Here is a 21149-nt window from a genome sequence, read left to right on the forward strand (position 1 = left end):
TGTTAAATAAGAATTAAAAGTTGCAAATATTAATGGGCAGTTGGCCCTCACCAGTTCTCTTGTTACACAAACGTTTCATTTATAATTTGGACCCAAGCTGGGATGTGCTGAGAGATGCTCAGGCTGCAGCCTGCACACGGGGGTTAACGTGGTGCTCTCTCCTGCCAGAAAATAATAAAAGCCAGGGACTGTCTAGGGATTGCGCATGAAGGATTAGGAAGAGGATATGCATGGGCCTGTCTGCAGCTGGTTGAAGTCTAGTGCAGAGAGGTGAGCCTGGAAATCATTGTTTTCTGATGGCTGTGAGGGGGCCAGCATGGAAAGGGATGTCTCCTAAAACTTGGGGATCTCCACAGCCTGCTGATGTTTTTAGTGGGAAGCAGTGAGGGGATCTTTTGTCCCTGAGGGACATCTGTGCTGGTCAGGAGGGAGGAAGCACTGTGGCGTGCATGCCTCTGCTTTCCAGGTGTTACAGTTGTTCAGTGTGAGTGGAGGATGCTGAGCTCAAGGGATGGTTTTTTTGGAGTCAGTGGAATATGCTGGACTCTGGGGAGCAGAGTTTGGGGGTTTTCTCTGTGTGAGTGGAGCTTGCTGGGATCTGGGGAGCAGGGGTTTTGGTGTAAGTGAAAGATGCTGGGCTCCAGGGACTGGGTTTTCAGTGTCATCAGACAATGCTGGGCTCTGGGGAGCAGGTTTTTTTTTGGTGTGAATAGACATTGTTGGACTCCAGGGACTGGGGTTTTGGTGTGAGCAGAGGATGCTGAGCTCCAGAGACCAAAGTTTTCCACCTTTCTACCAGATCCATGGATTCTGCTGGAATCCTGGCTTCACCCACAGCATTTTCTGTGACCTTTTGGCTTTTGAAGGTGCAGGTCCCAAAGTGAGGGAGTTCAGTGAAGTCCTTGCCTAGAGAGGAAGAAGCCAGAAGATGCTTGGGTCTCGTGTTTGTTTGACTTTGATGCTGGCAGTGCTGTTCCCTGAGATGGTCCCCTTGGGCTGGCTCAGGAAGCTGGAGACACAGCTCCTCAGCTTAGAGCATGAAGATTTCCCAGCATCAGGTGCCTACCATGAAGGATTTACCTCTGCAACCACCACGCTCCTGGAAGGTGCCTGCTGAGATGGAGGCATCGGAATTCCCCAGGGCAAGTCAGGCCTTTATGGCCCTCACCCAAGACAAGCACTGGTCGCTTTTGTGGCAACTATTAATTGCTTCCTGAATTGAAAAAGCATAAGCAAACTCTCTTGCTGGGGAACGAGTTACCTGGCACGTAAATGCTTTGCCATTAATGCCTGGCTGACCCTGATGATGATGTGAGGACCAGAAGAGCTTTCAAAGAATTTACCAGAAACCATTTTCAGGGGAGGCTGTGTGTTGTAAATTCTGAAGTAATGGGATGGAGGGAATTAGGTTAGATCATAGTTTGCAGAAACCGGGCACGATTCCCCATCGAGGGCCTTGAGATCATCAGAGCAGCGCGGTGAGGGGAGGCCCCCACGTGTCCTTAGCCACTGACGAGTGAGTTACAACCTGGAAAATGAGATTATCAGAGGGTTTGTTTCACACGTGACACTGGGGAGAAAAATGGGGTCCTGTTAAGTCCAAAGGTGCGTTGTAAAGCCACAGGGGTTCCTGGAAGAGCAGCCCAACATGGGGCTGGTGGTGCTGGGTTGAGAATGCCTAAGGCTGCCAGCACCCATTGCAGCAGCACTGAGGTGCCTTGCAGCCTTTTCTGGGAGTGTCTTGGGGAGTCCTGTGCCTCTGCTGAGGTCAGCCCAGCTCAGAGAGATGCTTCACAAATATATTTAACTGTTAGAGCAAGGGAGATGGTGCCTATCTGGTGTATAATGTGTCTCTCCTCTCCTGCCATGAGCTGTCCTGGAGCTGTTTGCAGGTTTCTGGGGGGGCCCAACCCCTCCTTGCCAGCTCCCCAGCTCGGGAGCGGGGCTGCTGAGCTATTTCACAGGGAGCTGCTGGCACGTGGGGCTGTTTGCTGCCTCCCCCCTTCAGCAACACCTTTCATTTCCTTGCTACCTCCTCTGCTTTGCTCTTCCTCAACCCGCCCTGCACCGGAGGGATGGGGCCGGGCCAGCTTTAGGGATGTCGATGGTTGGGGGGGGGGGGGTTTAGCTCTGCAAACAGTGTTAAACCGCTCTCATTTGAAAGGGCAGGTGTGGGAAAGGAGCTGTTTCGCCTGCAGCAAAAAAAAAAAAAAAAGTATTTCCCAAATCCAATATCTATGCAATGAGGGTCCCGTGGTGGGAATTACACGTCCTTCCGTGGGGCAGCGCTTGCAGGGAAAGCAGTCAGAGGCCAGGCTGCCTCCAGTCCTAATAACAGTCTTGCTGGCTGCCTGGGGCAAGGCACTGGGGCTTGAAAGAGCAAATCTAGTGGCTGATATTTGTCTGCCTGTGAACGTTGCTGCAGCAGATCCCATCCCACTTGTCCATCGGTTGTGGAATTGCCTGGCACACAGACAGGCCGGTGATGTTTTCAGGATGCCAGCGCTTGACGCTGGGGAAGGTGTGAGTCTAAATCAGCAGTGGGGTGTGTGGTTTTGCACTTCACTCTCTCCAGCAGAAGGACAGAGTTCAAAGGGCTTCTGGCCTTCCTGGAATAGGAAATGGTGGGATCCACCCCGGAGCTTTTTCTGCTCTTACCCAGAAGAGTCCCACCCCAGCCGGGAAGCCCCGTGTTCAGCTGGGTGTGGAAATGGGGATGGAAAAGTCTGTGTGAGAGGACTGAGCTCTGCTTCTACTGCTGGTCTTCCTTCTTGAGCACATCTGAGGATGTGCTTGATCTGGGTCTGAGCTTGGGCTTTGTCTTTATTCTCCATTTAAAAGGGAGGAAAGGAAATTCAGGAGGCCCCAGCAAGATGGGCTTGGAGCAGGGTGGCTCTCCCTGCACTGAGCAGGCCTTGGTGTCCAATTTTCTGTTTGTCTGTGTTAAATGGACCTGGGAACCCGTTGCAAAGCCAAGATTGCAGAGGCAAACGTCCCGTGGCCAGATTGCAGGGTCTTGCTTAACCCAGCTCTGCTGGGCTTTTCCCCACAGTTCTCCTGTGAGGTCCCAGCTTCACCTTTTCACCACAGAGAAGCTCCCCAGGATGGCAGGGCTGGCCCTGGGGGACTGGGTTTTCTTTTGGAGGCGGGTTTTGATCAGCCTCCAAAGCATAGATGCTTTCTGTGATATGTAGTTAGAGGAGGGAACTACCTTGTGATGCTTGTTTTGAAAGCAGTCCCTTCCTTTCTCCCTCTCAGGAGGTGCTTTAGAGGGACCTTTCCGTGCTGGCACTCTTGACATTTGCCACCCCAGGAGGCATCAGCCCACCAAGGTGTTCATTAGGCTTCAGAGGTAACACTCTGGAAATCAGCAGGGAGGATCTGTTAGCAGTTGGTTCCCTGCCCCAGGGCTCCGTGTGGCTTTGATTTGGGTTCTGTCCCTGCTCAGGTGGTTTTCCTCCCTGTAGGCTGCATTCCTTCCCTTCCAGCTTTCACAGGGACTGAGGCTGGCTTTGGCTTCCTGCCTGCACCTACACGGCCCTGAGGCCTGAGGTGGTGATGTCACCACTGTGGTTCAGCTTGGTGTGAGTCCTTTCCCACCTCTGCATCCCACAGATGGACTTCCAGGCACAGAGGAGTCACCTGGGGAGGGGAGGTGCTGTAGAAATCAAGGCAGGGTGGCCTGGTGTGCCGTGTCCATCGCTGTGTCCAACCACCCGGTGAGTCACACCCCTGCCTGGCTTTGGGGATCACCATTCCTAGAGGCAGAGAGTGCCAGGTGTGGATTTTTTTTCTGGGAACAGGGACAGAAAAATACAACATCCATGTTTGCAAGCCACTGGAGACATCTCTGGAGGAGGAGGTGTGGAGGTGCTTGGCATGCAGCTTCTGGAGGGCTGGGGTGAATTTTGGGGGCTTGGAGTTCCCTTTGCACTGATGCTGCTGGGAGAGGCTGTCTTTTTCTGGTGTTTTCCATTGCTTGGCTCAGCAGTGGAAGGTGAAGGGTTCCCCTGGCTGCCCTGGCTGTCAGCAGGGCTGAGCAGGCAGGACATGGGAAGGGAAGGAGAAGAGGATAACGCCCCAGCCTCAGGCCCTGGCCATTTCTGGATGAGTAGGTCATCTGGGTGTGGGAGGGGAGCTGGTGTCCAAGCCAGCCCAGAGAGGCTGGGATTGGGTGTATGTGTGATTTGGGGGAAAGTGAGAAGGGATTTCTTAGGCAAGAGGAATGCAAGTTTCCTCCTTCACATATGTCTCCTGTTCTTCCAGTTTGCAACAAAAGTCATCAAATTGCCCAAGACCTGGCAGCAGGGACAGCCTGAGAACAGCCCACAAATCATGGAAAAGCTTCTCCCCTCCTCCCTGCCTGCCTCCAAGTACTCAAGCATCAGGAACCACTTCAGTTCCCATTTGGGCAGTAAAACTCTTGCCCCTTCCCGGCGCGGGGCAGCTGCACAGCCCAGAGTTCTTGCATGCTGAAGCACTGGTCCTGGTGGGTTAGAATTTGGGCTTTCCTTTGAACTGGTTGTACTTTTAAACCCTCCAAATGCTCCAGGGGAGGGCTGGAGCGCTCAGCCATCCGGGGTGACAGCAGCTGTTTGGAGGAGACGCCGTGACACGACTGGTGTGACCTTCCTTGTCGCCAGGTGGTGGGGACAAGTGACAGTGACTCAGGTCCTGGTTGGTCTGCCTGGATTACCAGGCACTGGGAGAGGAGACAGGCACTCCCAAGGATGCCTAGCTGGGGAGTGTGGTGGTGTAGCGCTGCATGTGAGAGGCACAGGAGCAGTTGTGTCTCAGGATGAAGGGGGGTTCAATGGGCCCAGCCCTTTCCTGCAGTCCTGCTGGCTGCTGCCTTTTGTTTGGCACAAGGAGCTGTTGGTGCAGCAGAGCTGCAAAGATCTGGAGAGCCTGTCTGAGCTCTCCTCTTCACCCTCTGCATCTCGAGGACGGGCAAAGTCCCTCCTGCCACGGGAATGGAGAGATGCTTCTCTGCATCTCTCGGGACACCCAGAGCAGTTTGAGAGAGGCTGCCACCCTCCATCCCCACCACCCTCCTGACTGTGAGTGCTTGCACCCTGCCTGGTTTTGCACCCACTGGGTTTGTGCCAGGAGGAGCAGGTCCATGAGGATTCCTGTAAGAAAGGCACTCTGGTTACCTCATTTTGGTCATTTGAGTAATTACAGGATTTTGTTACAAGAAAACAGTTCCATCCATTTCACTGTTAAGTGTAGCCAGGACTGCAATCACCAAGGTGTCCCACCCTGTGCCCTGTGTCCCATCAGACAGTCATGGGGCAGTTTTCACTAGCAGACCTGGGGGCTTCTGGGGCAGAGGAGACAAGGGGGGCTTCAGCCTCGCAGGGGACAGGGGCATCTGGCACATCATGCTGGCCAGGAGCGGCTGTGCACTGAGAGCTGTGAGCTCTGCAGAGGGGGAGAGGAGTTGCTTCCGTGTCCAGCTGGGGTGTGGGGGCTCTCCTTTTGCAGCATGAATGCTCTGCACGCCGACTGCTGTCCCCCAGCCTTGCCCACCTGGGGGGAAAGGTGACAGCTCTGCCACCTCTCACCTTCTCATGTGTGGCCAATCCACCTGGGAGCCAGGAGGGGAGATGTCTGTGCAGTGTGTGTGAGGGGAAACAGCTCCAGGCGAAGCCAAGTTCCATTCAGTTGTTCTACTCGGGATATTATTTTTTCCTAGAAGAAAAGCCCACCCCAGCAGGATGCTCTGCCGTGTTGAGGTGCTGCTCCTTCTCCCACTGCCTGGTGAAGTCATGCAGGCTGCCCTGCTCCCACCCCAGGACCTGGCTCACAGGGAAGCAGGGAGCTGCCTTCCCTTGTGCTCCCACACCGAGCCTCTTTCTGCTTCCCTGCTCCCGCCTTCCTCCTCCTCTTCCCGCAGCATCTGCTCCGGATGATTTTTCCTGAACTGCAGAAGCTGCATTTTTCCAAGCTGAATTTTCTTTTTTTTTTTTTTTTTTTAATCTCTCCAGGGTCCCCTTCAAATTGCTTTGCTCGCTTCCATCCTCTCCAGTTTATTATCTTCTACGAATGTTATTAACATGGTAATTAGTCCCTAATTGCAATTGCCAATGAAGATGTCAGATAGGGCTGATGCTACCCCTGATCCTTCACAGTACTAACCCTGATGCTTCACCGTTTTTCCCTGAATCCTGTGGATTCCTCTGTGCCTCTTCCATCACCTTTTGGGTTGGTTTCACAGAGGAGTGCTCACGTGTGTGAGATTGCTCCCCTAGCAAAGACTCACTGACACTCAGCCCAGGGTGCTTTATAAACCCCCCAGGGCCGTGCTGGTGGTGGGTGCAGCTCTGAGAGACACTTCCTAGCTCCCAAGGTTTTGTCTCAAAGGCAGGGTCATGACTGACTCTCCATGGCAGCTCCCTTGGGAGGCAGAAGGGAAAGGATTTTGGCAAGTCGAGGGCTGGCATTTGCCATCCCGCCTATTCACTCAACCCTCTGGCTGCTCAGGCACTGTGCAAAGGTCTCCCATGCCTATAAATAGGCAGAGAGGTAGGCCAGGAGATGGGGAGATGGCATGAGGACAGGCAGGGAGCCAGCCCGGGCTGGCTTCTGGAGCTCTCATCGCCTTCGTGCGCACGAGAGGTGCAGTTTGTTCCGGCCCCGCTGTTCTCAGCAGGCGAGGTTTGCCCCCGCAGAGCCTATTTTTGGACACAAAACCCCCTGATTACCTCTTGGAGGTGCTGCAGAGAGCTGGGGCTGCCTTGTGGCAAGGTGTCCTGGCTCTGCTGTGGGACATGGAGCCACGTGCTCCGAATAGCTCTGTGCAGACGTGGCCTACGGAGATGAAATGTGGCTCTTGACCGATTGCGAATAAATCAGGGTCAGGATCTTGAATGCTGGCCAAGAAACCCAAAGGGATAAAATATAGCCTCTCCACAGACTGTTAGCAAACAGCACGTGGGCTGAGATCTGCTAGATAAATTTATGTGCTGTGAATTGTTCACCCAGCTGTAGTGGAGGGATGGATGGACCCATGGAGAACTAATAACCATATGTGGTGGACATGCCTTTGGTGCTGACCTTTAGAGGGTTCAGCAGGGCTGGGAGGTGGCATGGTGACGTCTTCTTAGGGATGCCACCAGCAGGGAATGGGGCACACGTGTCGCTTGATGCGAGGGAGGGGGATTCAGGCTGCCTCTGTTCCAGGAGACAGGCTGGCAAAACAAATTACTGCTCCTGACCTTGGTTTGCCCATCATGTCATTTGACATGGATTGAGGGTAAATACCAAGCTTTTTGCCTCTGTGTTGTCGTTTCCAAGCTGGTGGGACTTGCCAGCCTGAGAGCTCCCATTCCTGGTGCAACCAAGGGAGATCAGTTTAAAATGGGAGGTGGTATCAGGGGAAAAGTGAAAAGATGGGGGCACAGGGCCTCCCGCACCCACTGTCACCCATCGCAGGTGAGATGCTGGGAGCTGGCAGCACTGGAGGCTGCTTCCTCTCTCTGGCCCTGAGTTCCTTGTAGCCACCAAGGGGAACATTGGCTTCATGTTGGGATGAAACAGCCTGGTGGCAGAACCAGCTCCAGGCGGGCTGACTCAATGAGACTTTGGGCTCAATTCAGCTGCTTTAAACCAGAGAGATGGGCCTTGCTCCAAAACACGGAGCCAAACAGCCTCATGCTTGTCCAAACTGCAGAGGACATTAAGTGGTTTGTGGCTGGTCCCTCCTTTCTCTAACCAGGCATCTGCTTCCCACCCTCCACCCCAGGATGCTGGATGTGTGCATGCTGTCATCAGATGGGACTGGCTCATATTTGTGTGTCAGCATCTTAAACATCCACAGGCCTGTCCTGGCCTTAGCCCAGCTTGCTGGGGTGACCTGACCCCCCGTGGGTACCAGGCCCTGTGCCCTGGCCTGGTATGGGGGGGCCCTGCTCTGTCTTCTTGTCTCATTTTACCTCAGAGCTTCAGTGGGAACCTGAACTCACCCAGCTGTGATTCAGAGAAATGTGGAGAAAAAAGTATCCTTGTTTTGGGGGAGAAAAGCATTTCTCCCTGATGCTGGGTTAGTCCTGCACTCTGGGGCTGGCTGGGCAATCTGCCTTCCCTGGGCTGCAGGAATGTGGAGGAGAATGTGAACTTTCTAGGATTTGAAGCATTGTTTTGAGGGTGGCACCTGGGAAAAGAGGCTTTTTGAAACAGCATCCCTGGCAGCCTGGGAATCCTCACTGGGATGCACCAGTGGCTGTCTGTGCCCAGAATCTCTCCTGCACTGCTGCAGCAGGGTGATCCCCTGTCCTGCTGATCCGTGTCCCACCTCCATGGCTCATCCATCAGCCTGCACCCCCTGCGCCTTTGCCTTGGGCTGTGACTTTTGACACAGGCAGGACACATTTAACAGTGTGCTCTGAACGCTTTGCAAGTGGCCGCCGGTGGGTTGGGAGCCGTGGGGCTGTGTCACAGCTCCTGCTGGAGTGACACCAGGGCTGGCATCGCCATCCCAGTCCCAGTGGCAGCTGGCAGAAGATAAGAGTCACCAAAGGCTGGTGGCTCTGCATGTGAGGGTGAAGGATCCCCGCCGTGGCTGTGCAATCCAGTCATCTCATTTGCTCTCTTTGCATTTGTTTAGACTTCATCAGAGCAAAACCCAGGAAGTTTTTAAAGCTGTTTTATCCACCGAGGTTTCTTTCCTTTCCCCCTGTGGCAGTTGTAGATCTTTACAAAACCTTTGAAGGAAGTCTCAGATAAAACTCGGAGCAGGGAAATCAGTGTGATGAAGTGTGACGAGGTGCTTGGGTTGGATGTGCCTGTTGCTTTTGGTGGGGCAGCTTTGAAAAGCCCAGCACTGCACGGGCAAACCCTAAAGATGTTTTGAGGGAAAACCTTTCTTTTTCATTTTTTTTCATTTAAAGGATGTGATTTGGCAAGAACCTGTCAGTTGGTCAGGTCTAACCTCCTACCTGGACACTTTTCTGGCTGCTGGGGGTGGAATTTGTGGCACTGGCAGTGGGCTCCCATCCCAGTGGCACCTCCACTGTCTGGGATGAGGCTTCTCCCGAATGAAGGCGTTGGGATATCTTCTGCAAGGGGTTCACAGCTAATTGGTACAATCAATATTTGTTTTGCAAATGCAATTGGAGGGAAAGAGGGATTGAGAGCGCCAGAAATTCAATTGACCTGTAAGAGCAGATACGGTGTAAAGGGAATCCTTCCCCTGCCAAGCAAATATTTAGAAAGGAGAAGCAATAAAATGAATAAGCAACAAAGTAATATCCTGCCTCCGCGGCCCACGGAGGCTGCTGGGAAGGGCTGCTGCCCCTGATGCTGTGATAACCCTGAGCAGACGAGTGGCAGGAACCTGTTTCCTAGAGAAAGCATGTTTGCTTTTGCCATCTAATTCATCAAAAGCTCATCCTGCTGCCTTGACAGCACTGGGACCTGTCTCAGGTAGCCTGGCAAGCTGGGCACTGTCCCTGTACCCCTGCAGCTGTGACTGTGGCACAAACCCAGTGGTGGCACAGGGGACAGGGATGTCCCTGAACCCTTGGCTCCTCTTGTAGGGGTCTCTGCTCTTTGCTGCCCTGTCCCTGCTCAGCCTTCTCTGGTGGTGAGAACACCTTGTGAGGGTTGTAGGTGCTGTGGGATGTGAGGGGTGTGTGGGAAAGAGCATCAACAGTTCCTGCCTGGAAGGATATTCCAGTGCCTCCGCACTTCTTTGTGTGAAAATCCAAATGGTTAAGGGGAAAAAAAAAAAAAAGAAAATAGTTTTTTTTAGATCAAAAAGCTCCAGAAAAACGTTTTGAGTCAGGAGTAGTGAGATGGTATCCAGCCAGGGCTTCGGCTGGATGAAGCAAAGCACCTGAGTCCCTTTTTGTCAGATGGCTCAGCATCCCTGGGCACAGCCCTGCAGTGTGACTTGAACTTAGGCTCATAGCTGAATTTAAAAATCTCTGTTTAAAGCTAAGATTTTTCAGAAAAAAAAAAAAACCTCATGCACACATATATGTGTGTATGTGTATATATATATATATATATGTATATATGTATATATTATACACGCACATATATGTATAAAATAGAGCAAGTAGAACAAAGGAAAATAATTTTATGGGGAACCTCTTAAACATGTCCAGTGCTGAGCATCTTCAGGCCACTTTGGAGCCTTTTGAACATCTTCCCCCACTGATGGATATTGACCCTTCTGATTGGCGTCAGGATCTGAGACGTCTTGTCATTTACTGGCATCAGTTAGAGCCTTTTCTGGGTGCTACTGGAATCACCGTGAAATGCGTTCCCTACACAGAAATCAAAAAGAGGTCTGGATTTGCATTGGTGGATTGCTGAATTTTCAAGAAAACATTGGCTAAAAGTGTGAACTTCCTCAGACTGAAAAGGAAAAACCTCTAGAGAAGCTCAAGAAAAATTTGAACTCTTTATAGCAAAATTTTCCTGAGGTTTTATCCTTCTTATTGTAAGACCGAGCCCCCCTAGGATGCTCTGTACCTCCCAGAAGCTGATGCTCAGGCCCACGAAGGGCAGAGCTCTGATTTTCCACATGTGAGATGTCATTTGGGAGCAAGTCTCTTGCAGGGATCACAGAGGATGAGCTGCTGGACTGGCTCTGCCTCTGCATCCACAGACCACTGATGGCATGAAATGCCCCCATGTGCCATCATCTCTTATCTCATCCCTGTCTCAAGTGCCACAAGGCTGCAAAACACACCCCAAATATTTGTTTCTCCCGAAACCCCATCCTGAGAGCACACAACAGGAGAGAGCAGCAGCATGAGCTCAGCGGAGCGACGAGGGGGAGAGAAAAAAGATGGCTTAAATTTAATGTCTTTTCTGATGAGTATTTCCATTCATTCCAGAGCATATTCCTCTGGCATTTCCAGCACGCTTGTTTAGCCGAGTAGTTAACAAACTTCATGGAAACACATGTTATAGTGCTCTCTAGTGCACGGAGCTATGTATGAAGGATGATTCTTCTGAGATATCTCCATGCGAGCGCAGCTTTTGCTCCGGAGCAGCCCGTCAGCCACAGCAGCTGCTTCCCATTGTGGAGATGCTGCTGGGGGGTGAGGGGGTGGGAACCCAACAAACGCTCAACCCCATCCCAACAACTTGACAACACACGCAGATGATATTTATGCAAAACCCTGCGCGAGGGTGAGGGAAATAAAAAGATAAGGCAAGAAATAAGCGGGGCGGGAGAGCGCTATCTCCCTGCCGGCAGCGCCCGGTGCGCTCCCGCCGATCTCTGTTTGCCGAGCTGCTCCGAAGCAGCTGCTCCCTGTGTCCAAGTGAGTTTACTCTGTTTAGCTTTTATACAGCCGAGCGATTTTTATGGCCACCGGAGCGCCGGGAAGCTCCACAGGATATTGGCCGCCTCCTAATGAGAATTTGCCGCGTCGGCACGTCGGCACAAACACCCCTGGTGAATGTTAAACGCCTGGGAAACGGCAGCTCCTGCAGCCCCATCCCTAGATGCTCCCAGAGCCCTTGGGGGGAACGTGGGGTTTCTGTTTAATAAAGGGAAAGGCAAGCCTTGATTGTAGCCTAGGAGACTCGAGAGCAGTCGAAGCTCCCGGCTGGACCCTGTGCACCCGCACTGGCCTCAGTGAGGATGCTCCAGGAAAGCCTCGCAAGGCCAGGGGAGCCCTGGGGGATTTGGGCTTTGGGGGGTCCTAAAGGTGAGGTTGGACTTGAGGGTCCAGGCAGGTGTTGAACTCAGTCCCCTGGATTTGCCTGATCCCTTTTTGAACCTGTTGGTGCAAGGTGGCGGTGAATTTGTGGCGTCACAAGGGAGCTGGGGCTGGAAAGGACTGGAAATCTTCTCAGTCCTCCTTCTGCTTGGAGCAGGGCTCACTTGCATGTGGATCAGGTTGTTCAGGGCTGGAACCAGTAAAGAATTGGCTGTGCCCAAGGAATGAGATTTCTGTTTGATCGGAATGCTCTATCTTTCCTTTGGTTTTTTGTTTGTTTTTGTTTTTTGTTTGTTTTTGGTTTTGTTTTTGTTTTTGTTTTTGTAACGCTCTGTTTGAAAATCTGAATGGAAAATAGAAAGGTTTAATTTTGGTTTGTGTCTGTATTAATTTTCCATCACAGGAGGTTTAAAAAAAAATCAGAAACAAATATAATTACTTGCAAGAGGAGAACATTAATCTGGAGCAGAATGAAAATAACTCCTTCCCCCACGGTGGTACAGCATGTCAAAAAACCAGCATGTGTGTAAAATCCCCAAGGGGGTAGGAAAGCCAGCCTGCAGGAGGTTTCAGCCAGGATATCTTTTTCTTGGAAAACAAACAAACAAAAAAGAATAGTTTTCAAGATCTTCACATTTTTATCCACAAAATGAATGACATGGAACAGCGTTTCCTTCTCTCCTGGTTATTCCTGCCCCACTCACAAAGCCTGCCAAATCGGGGTGGTGGCGGCAGCAATGGCACATCCTCTTGCTCCTGGTGACTTTGCTTTTCCATCATTTGCCTCTCCATTAATCTCAGTACAAACAAAGGCTCTGAAGAGACAAGCTGAAAAGCTCCTGGGGGTACGTTTAAATCAGTCCTTTCTAATAATGTCTGTCGACCTCTCTGTGGAAGCACTGCTCCCCAAGGAAAGGACACGGAGCTGCGGCAGTGTGCTGAAATATGGTGGGGTGTAATTAATTCTGACCTCTGGCTCCTGCTCGCTCACTCTCAATATTAAATTTGACTAGTGATATTGTGGTTTTTCAATTATCCTTGTTTTCTTGGGGGCATGGGGGGGATGAGGGGGGTCCCTGCTCAAAATTCAGCTTGGTGGGAGATGCATTGCTTGGATGCAGGACTGCTGGGCTGTGGGCTGGATGGGATTGATCCTTGGGTTGGCTTCACTGGGATGGCATTTGGGCCTGGATATGGTATTGTGTCTGCCTCTCCCCCTCCTACCTGTGCCTCTAAAACCTGGTGCTTCATCGGTGCTGGGATGGGACCAAGTCCCTGTCTGATTCTACACGCTGTTATTGAGGGTGGGGGGACACAAAAAGAACAGGTCTTTAGGAAAATGGGGAGGAAAATCAGCATTTTGGTCTTGGCCTTCTGGCCTTGCTCGGGAGATCGCTTTCTGGCCACTCCTGCCATTGAGCAGAGGATTTTTATCAGGCTCCTGGAGGAGGGACAGAGCCTTCAGCAGCTGTAGGACCTTGTTGGTGAAAGTCTTATTAGTGTGTCCTTGATCACAAGTGGAGCACCACACAACAGCCTTGGAAGATGTGCACTTGCTCCACCTTTTACTTGGACACAGGGAGGGTTGCTCGTGTGTTTTGGCAGCGGCTGCTCACTGGGAAGGCTTCGTTTGTCTGTTTACTTAACCCCATCATTGTAGCAGTGCCCCTGCTGTGGTCTCTGGAGGGTCTGGGAGGTGTTAAGTGACCACTTTTGGACCCCATCCAGGAGTCGGGGGGAAGGTGTCCTTTCCTGGGAAAGCTCGGATGGTTCCCATGTAGCAGAAAGAGGGATGAACAGCCCAGCATCAAACCCCTCTCCTCTGCTGCCCCCCTTTCCTCTCTGCCACCAGCCCCCCAACATGTCCCTCATCACTGGTGTCCTCTGCCAGGGACCAGGCCCTGGGGGGTGGGCATGGGACCTGCTCAGGTGCTTGCATCAGAGCAGGAGCTCCTTCAGGGATGCTCCTGCAGAACACCCATGCATGGACCCTATAATTTAACATCTTCAAAGCCTCTGGGTCCCTGGATGGGGCTGCCCCCTCCTCCACACCCGATACTGGCTCTGCCTTTGAGAGCAAGCTGTGCTTATTGGCATCCTCTGCCATGATGAGCTCTCCGAGAATTCATGGCACAGTGGGATGCTGGATGGGGTAGAACCCCTGGGTTAGGACCCAGAGAGGTGGGTTATGTGAAGAAAGGCCAAAAATAGGACTCTCAGGCTTCTCCTCCCTTCGTCGCTCTCCTGGCCTCTCAGAGCATACAGCCACCAGCCAAGTGAATCAGTGATTCACCAGGGGTGAATCCGCCCGAGGCCAAATCTTGGCTTTTTGGGCTCCCTGTTCCCTGTTGGTAGCAGCAGCTCAGCTGAACCCTGAGGAGAACTTCCACCCCAGGGCCGTGGAGGCGAGCTCACATCAGCCCCTGGGGTAAAATAAGCCCATTTCAGCTCGGTTGCCATGTCCCCTCAAAGTGTTGGAAGATGCATTCAGGCAGCAGGAATGAGAAGGGCTTGAGCTGGGGGGAAGGGAGGAGAAGGAAAATTAAATGAGAGAAAAAAAAAGGAAAACGCCACTTGCTGCAGAGCGAGCGAATTCTCCAATAAACCTGAATCTGCTGAGAATACATTTTACAAACATGCAGAGAAGTTGGCTGCTTTTGTTTGGGCGTTTGTTAAGCATTAACTAAAGAATGCCATGGTCCAGCCTGCTCGGTGTGAAACCTAATTCTCCCCCTTTCTGGAGCCATGGCATGGAGTGCTCAATTTTTTTCTCTCTGTAGGACTGCAGCCTTCTGGTACTCCAGCCAAAAAACACTCATATTTTAGCAAGCTTAGCCCCAGCCCCGTTGCCAGGCAGTAAAGCGAACACTTGTCCGCCTCGGGGGGGGGAGGGAGCTGGGAGACGGGGAAGGGTCAGGAGAAGAGCCCCGGGGAAAACATCCCTTCTCTGTCCCACTAGAGAGCTCCCTGAGGGCTTGGGGTGCACAGGGAGGGAAGTGAGGGCGGCTGCAGGCGCTTTCCTCCATCAGTTTGGGAGCCTGGAGACATAGTGTGGGTTTGGAGGTGATGGTTGGTGTGGAGTTGCCCTCTGGATTGTGCTCCCCGTGTCCAGGATGTGCTATCCTGCTCTCCACAGTGCTGAGATGGACTCAGCTCTTTCCAAGTTGCTCCCGTGATGTCAGCACCCCTCCTGCCAGGGCCAAGGATCCACAGGTGCCCCATGGCTGCAGCTGGGGGATACCCTCACTGTCACCATCCCCCTTCCTGCTTGGCCACGGTCCATGCCCTCTGCCTCCTCCTTTGGCTCCTTGAGGGCCGGAGCAGGGACAGGGTGACATGAGCCCAGCAGCAGCAGCAGGGCAGTGGCTCATTCCCAAGCCACGGGTGCAGGGTTGACAGCAAGTGGCATTTCTCCACTGCCAGCCTCTCGAGGACCCGGTGCTGATGTCCCCCCTTCCCGCGAGTGGCGGTGGGTGAGAAGATGACCAAGTGCCAAGACAACTCAATCCGGTGTCCTCACTCCCTGTGGCTCATTGCTGGCACTCACTGCCAGCCTCCTCCCGCACCCCTTGGGCTGATCCTTGGCTCATCCCCACGCCAGGATCGTGGCCTTGGTAGGATTCATCATCCGGAGATGGCTCTGAGTGGTCAGGCTGGAGCTCCCAGTACCACCTCACAGGTTGGTCAGTGCCCGTTTAGAATTTTCTTGTGGGTCTGTGCCCTTCAGCACAGGAAATTTAAAATTCTCAGCCTCCAGCATTCCAACAAGTCAGGATCTGCTCAGGCTCCTCCTGAGTGGTGACCACAGCATGGGGTGAGTGGGGCAGGGTCTCTGCACAGGTGTGTTGGCAAACCCAATATCCCTGTGGATGGTGCCAGTGCAGGGTCACTCAGGGGCTGCCCCTGTCCCTCTCACCGCATCCCTGGTGCAGGCAGGGATGGAAGCAGAGCTGCCTCACCTTCTCTGCCACCCCAGCCCAAGGCTCAGCGATTGGGATTTGTCCGTCACGATTTAATATCGGCGTCCCCGCCCCGGGAGGCTCCGCGGGGCTGCGTTTGTATGCGGGGCACGCAGACAGACAGCAGCCGGGAAGCGCCCGTCAATCACGGCCCCTTTCAGCCTGTCACCTCCACAGAAAGGGGGACAGAGGCGCTGCTGGCCCTGCTGGGAAGCGGGGCCGCCCGCGCTGCACTCCGGCCATCGTGAGGGGACACGGGATGCAGCATCCCAGAGGTGGCTTTGGCCGTGTGTTGGTATTTTTAGGTTTCGGTGATGCTGCACAGATGGGAAACCCCAAATGAGAGGTCTGGGATGCTTTGTTGGGAAGGAGGAATGGCATGGAGAAGTGGGGCTGCGCCCTGGGGGATATGCCTAATGCCGACAGAAATGTTGCGCTTTTGGAAATGCCCAAATATTTTGCTTCAAGATTTTCTTGAAAGCCACCACCAGCCCCTTTTGGCTTCAAAACTGCAGGTTGTCATTTCAAAAGAGACCTAAACTTAAAAAAAAAAAAAACCCAACAAAAAACCAAAGACCCAACCTTCAAGAATGTTGGGTCCTTCATTCCTTCAGGAATGTTTTTGATCAGACACCAAAGGCTGTGTGTGGTGATAAAAATTGCTCACATCACTATCTTTTTGTTCCAGTTCCTCTTAAGTTGAGCGTGTTAGTTTTATTTACAAATACTCACTGTCAGTGCTTCAGTGAGGTATTTACTGAGCTGCTGGTGGCAGCCTGGTTCTCCACCAAGCATCCTAATCTCCCTGTCTGGTGCTCTGGCCAGCTTCCCACCTGGCTAAACAAACCCAGTGCTGCCAGTCAGGCCTGACTTAACTTTGGAACCATAGGTTATGTATGGAGGGGAAAAAAACCCTACTGAGAACTAAAGCATCCCTAAAATGGCATAAGTGAAGCAGGAGAGAGCTGGGCATGGAACTGAAGGTCCCAGAGATGAAGGAAAACCTCTCTGGATCCAGGCTGGTGTGTCTCACTCTGGCTAAAATGTTAAATCAATTGCTGGAGTCTGGGTCTCAAGGGTACAGTTTGATCTCAAGGGAGTTGAGACACCACCAAGACCCTTTGCTCTCTCTCCATTACTACCCATGCCAGATCGTGCTTTTTCTGCCTGTGACTTTTTAGTGCCTGAGGTCTGAGTTTATTGTGTGTTTGTAAGGAGCTCTTTCTGGTTTCATACTGTGGAAGAGGTTTTATGGGGATTTCTCTGCAGCTCACATTGCCCAGGGATGAGGGAGCCCTGCACTGGGCAGTGAAAGACACCTGGCCTGAACGGCTTCCCTCGGTGGGAGCTGCTTTGGAAATAAAGTCATTTATCCTGCGACCTAGGAATGGCTTTAAGTGTCTGCTACCAGGCAGCCATTCACCTAAATCTCACACCTTCCTGCTATGCAGCACGCTTTGGTTGGAAACATCCACTGCTGGGGTGGTGCTGCTGTGCCTGGTTGGCAAAGGTTTGTGGCTCTAAAAAGTGCCTGGGAAACAAATTTTGGGCACATTTATTCCTGGAGATTAGATGGCAGTAATGTAATATCTTATCAATATTTTATTACCGAGAGCAGTTGGTAATCCCAACAGGTAGGGCTTAAACATCATTTAAACAGGATGAGGATGTGTTGCCAGACGAATACAAATAGCCTCCACTTTCACATAAAAGAGACATAATTAAAAATGAAGTGACTACAGAAATATTAACGCAAGCCAGTGCATGTTTGAGCTGGAAGAAGAAAAAAATGACCCTTCAGAAGGGATGCTTTCTAGGGAATTCACATCCCTCTCTTCCCAGGGCAGTCACAGGGATGTTGGAAATATGTCTTAGGGACAGGCAGTTGTAGGTAAACTTGGGGAATTAAAGCTGAATGTAGAAAAATGAAAGCTGCTAATGGCAATTTGAACTCCCTAACCTGTACATTTTATTTGATGATTTCCACTTTCTGTGGTGATGACAGTGTTTATAAAAGCTTCACTCCTTTCCTATTTCTTTGGGAATGCCTTGTTTTGCTGAGCGTGCCCAGGATTTGGCTGGCATGGGGAGAGTGTTGCACCAGACCCTTGTGCTTACCAACACTGTTTGGGGGAAACCTGAGAGGGAGCAGGCACTTTTTCAAACAATCCCCATTTTCTGATGGTTTTCCCATGTGGATTTTGCATATATCTGGTCCTCTGCTTGTCAGAAAGGGGCTGAATCAGCACGTTTCCTATGTGGTTTTTGTAACAGCCAAAAAAAAAAAAAAAAAAAAAAAAAGGGGGGGGGGGGTTGAAAGCTCGGAGGTAACCTCTGCAGGATGTGTACTGACTTTTGACTTCTCTTTCTGGGCCAAAGTCACCAAGACAGGGGAATAATAATGTCCAGTTCCCACAGATATTTCGGACAAGACTGGGTAAACAGTGGGTTTTTTTTCTATGTGATGTCCCAGCCAAGAACTCAAATATCTGGGTGTGGCAAAGAGGTTCTGGTTTGATACCTTCAAACATCTCTGTTGGTCATCCCATTTACTGAAAATATCTGGGCCTAAGGTTAATTCCAAGTGCCTCCAAGTCCTCTGAAGCCAGCACTGATGCTGCCACCTCTGCCCTTCTCACCTCAGTTTCCCCCAGCTGTAAATCATTGATCATTCTCAGTAAGGACATTTAAACTGGGAGAAAGAAAAGCTGTGTTCCAACCTAAAGTGTTATTGCTGTTGTTATTATTATTGGCTTTTAAGTCTAGAGCCAGAGTCTTGAAACCTGGGAGCAGTTTAATTAGGGATCGCTCAAACGCTGTCACATCAATGTCAAGGAACAAGCTGAGCTTTTCCTTTTCCTTTTGACACATCAAATCTTCAGTCTGGCACTGGCCTTAACCCCAGATTTGCTGACTTGGAGATTTTTATGATATATTAGACATTCCTGATGGGTTTCTGATTTTTATGCTATGATATTTTTATAAAATTCCTGATTTTTATGATACATTAGACATCCTGTGTGTCCATTCCTGTGCAAGTGGGGATGGGGTGACCCAGGCCAGAGGGATGGGCTGGTTTGTGGGTGAGGGAGGGTGGGGATACTTTCTGCAGGTGCTTGTGGAGAGGCACAGATGAGCTCCCTGACCCCACTGACCCCTCCAGCATCTCCTTCGGTCTAGGCATGAGCTGGAGGGACGTAACAATGGGGAGTTGGCTCAGTAGAACTCGTGTGGAGCTGCTGCTGTCTTGTGGTGGTGCTACCTGGGCTGTTGGGTTTGATACCTTTGTTTTCTGGGTGTCGGGTTCTTCATCACTTGACCACATTTACGGTAAGCACCTGGTGAGCCCCAAAACTGCCAAAGTTGGCCCAAAAGCAGCATCCCCCCCCGACTGGCACTGGATGGCTGTGCGGCACTGAGAGCACGTCCCCGTCACTGCGGAGCGCCAGCACCGCTGTCCCCGGCCCCTCAAGGCACCGAGGGGGTGACACAGCACCGCTGTGCTGATCCATCTCCCCACCGCGGCTACCCCGTCCCTGTCCCGGCGCCCCGGGGTGTGACGGCGGGCTGTCCTCTCGCTTGTCCCGCAGGCTGTTCGCGGTGAAGTGTGCGGGCTGCCTGGAGGCCATCGCGCCCAGCGAGCTGGTGATGCGCGCCCAGAAGAGCGTCTACCACCTGCACTGCTTCTGCTGCTGCGTCTGCGAGCGGCGCCTGCAGAAGGGCGACGAGTTCGTGCTGAAGGAGGGGCAGCTCCTCTGTAAGGGCGACTACGAGAAGGAGCGGGAGCTGCTGAGCTTGGTGAGCCCGGCTCTGTCGGATTCTGGTAAGGGGCCGCCCGCGTCTCCCTGGCTGGTCCCGCTCCGAGGCCCCTCAGGGGTCTGGAGGTGAGGTTTGGGCTCGCTGCCCTGAACTTCTGCCCTTTGGTCTGAGGGGATAAGCTCTGTAAGATCCTCCAGGCACCTCGCTGGTGAGGGCTTGAGCAGGGAGCTCAGCAGAGAGGGGCTGCAGGGCTGGAGGATGCTCTGTGGACCATCCCACCTCATAAGGCTCATTTCTCTAGGGGTTTGTGCTCCTGGTCTGTGCAGAGCACCAGCACGCCACCCGAGGGGTGTGCAGCTTCCCCAGATGTGGGAGGGAGAGCTGGCCACTGACTAAACCTAGGGCTAAACCTTTGTCCCTCCCCCCTGCCTCAGTGTCCCTGCCTGTCTCTGTTCCCGTCCCTAGAAAGGCTGAGGACAAGAAGGGAGCTGCTTCTGCTGTAGTCACCCCTTTTAATAACAAGGGGAAACTGAGGCACGGAGCTGAAACATGAGCTGGCAGCAGGGAGTCTGCAAACCTTGTGTCCCCAGCAGCCTCCGAGGCAGCTGATGGCCAGAACCAGTCTGCTGGGGACACTGTGGGGACACTGCAGAACCGAGGGGGCCTGCAGGAGTGGTGGCCCTGTGGCTGGCAGTGGCCAGGGGACCAGCATCCTGCTCCAGCCAGGGTGTCATGGCCAGGTTAGGTTGCCCAGAGCATCGCCAGCATTAAAATATGTTATCTGCAGTCAATGCAAATTAAACCTGAATGATTCCCAGGAAGACAAGTTTAGTGAGAAAGCCCGGCACTGGGGACTGGGAGAGTGGAAATGATCTGATGATCTGCTAGCTAAAATCCTCAGGATAACACCATCCCCACAGAGCCCTGCTCCTCACCAGTCTCTCAGTTTCCCTTAAAATCCCTCACTGGGGAAAAGTCGGCTTTGTGGAGGGAAAGGATTTACCTTTGAAATTCTCTGCTCTGGAAAAGACTGCCAGCAGCTGTGGTGGTGGAGGGGGGGGGCAAGTGGGGCTGTCTTCTCCCTGCTGGAGCAAAGCACTGGAGTTAAAAAAAAAAAAAGTAGAAATCAAGACAAGGAGTGTGTTGTTAAGGTGTGAAGCATGGACACCACAAAGCCTGGTGCTCTCTGTCACTGGAGTGCTGTAACTGGGAGAAGATTTGTGAAGGGATGGGGATGGTTTTCATAGATAGGGAGCAAAAATTGCCCAAAGCCTGTATTTCTGTTTAATATTGAGCTCCTCTGCAGCGAAAGCCTTTCTGTCTTGCAGCACTGCCTGTGTGGGTTCTGTGTTAGCCCTGCAACCCTGCTTGCTCAGGACAAAAAAAAGTGCTCCTTGCAATTAACAGTGGTGATGTTTAAAAATCAGAGTGAGTCCATGGGAGGAGGTGGCTGGGGGGAGCTGGTGAGTGATGGTCCAGCCCTGGAGGAGCTGGAGAGGCAGGAGTGCAGGAGGATCCAGCCCACTGGCACTAGCTCTGCCCTTAGCCCTGGGAAAGTCCTTAACTGACAGAAGAATTACTGTTTTTTCCTCTGGGATATACAAACCCTTTTCAGTTAAAGTACGAACCAATGAGGAGATGTCACACGGAAGAGAAAGCAAATCAGCCACAATGGTTTGGGTTTGTTCCTAGTGGGGGAAAAGGGCATTTGGGGAAAGGTTGGGGAGCTTTTCCTCCCCAGCGACTC

General features: G+C 52.2%; 1 protein-coding gene across 3 annotated transcripts in view; it reads left to right on the forward strand.

Moving 5' to 3' along the window:
• LMX1A (LIM homeobox transcription factor 1 alpha) overlaps nucleotides 1–21149 on the forward strand; it is a 44459-nt gene that overhangs the window by 15600 nt on the left and 7710 nt on the right. For all 3 annotated transcript variants that reach the window (XR_005257872.1, XM_038145107.1, XM_038145108.1), the window contains exon 4: nucleotides 19234–19466. Coding sequence is in view for 2 of the 3 variants with exons in the window: in XM_038145107.1 (XP_038001035.1) it covers nucleotides 19234–19466 (233 nt within the window). In the remaining variant the exon portion in view is untranslated. The remainder of the gene's footprint in view (nucleotides 1–19233; nucleotides 19467–21149) is intronic.

Source organism: Motacilla alba, chromosome 8 (assembly GCF_015832195.1).
Source record: "Motacilla alba alba isolate MOTALB_02 chromosome 8, Motacilla_alba_V1.0_pri, whole genome shotgun sequence".
Taxonomy (NCBI): Eukaryota; Metazoa; Chordata; class Aves; order Passeriformes; family Motacillidae; genus Motacilla; species Motacilla alba.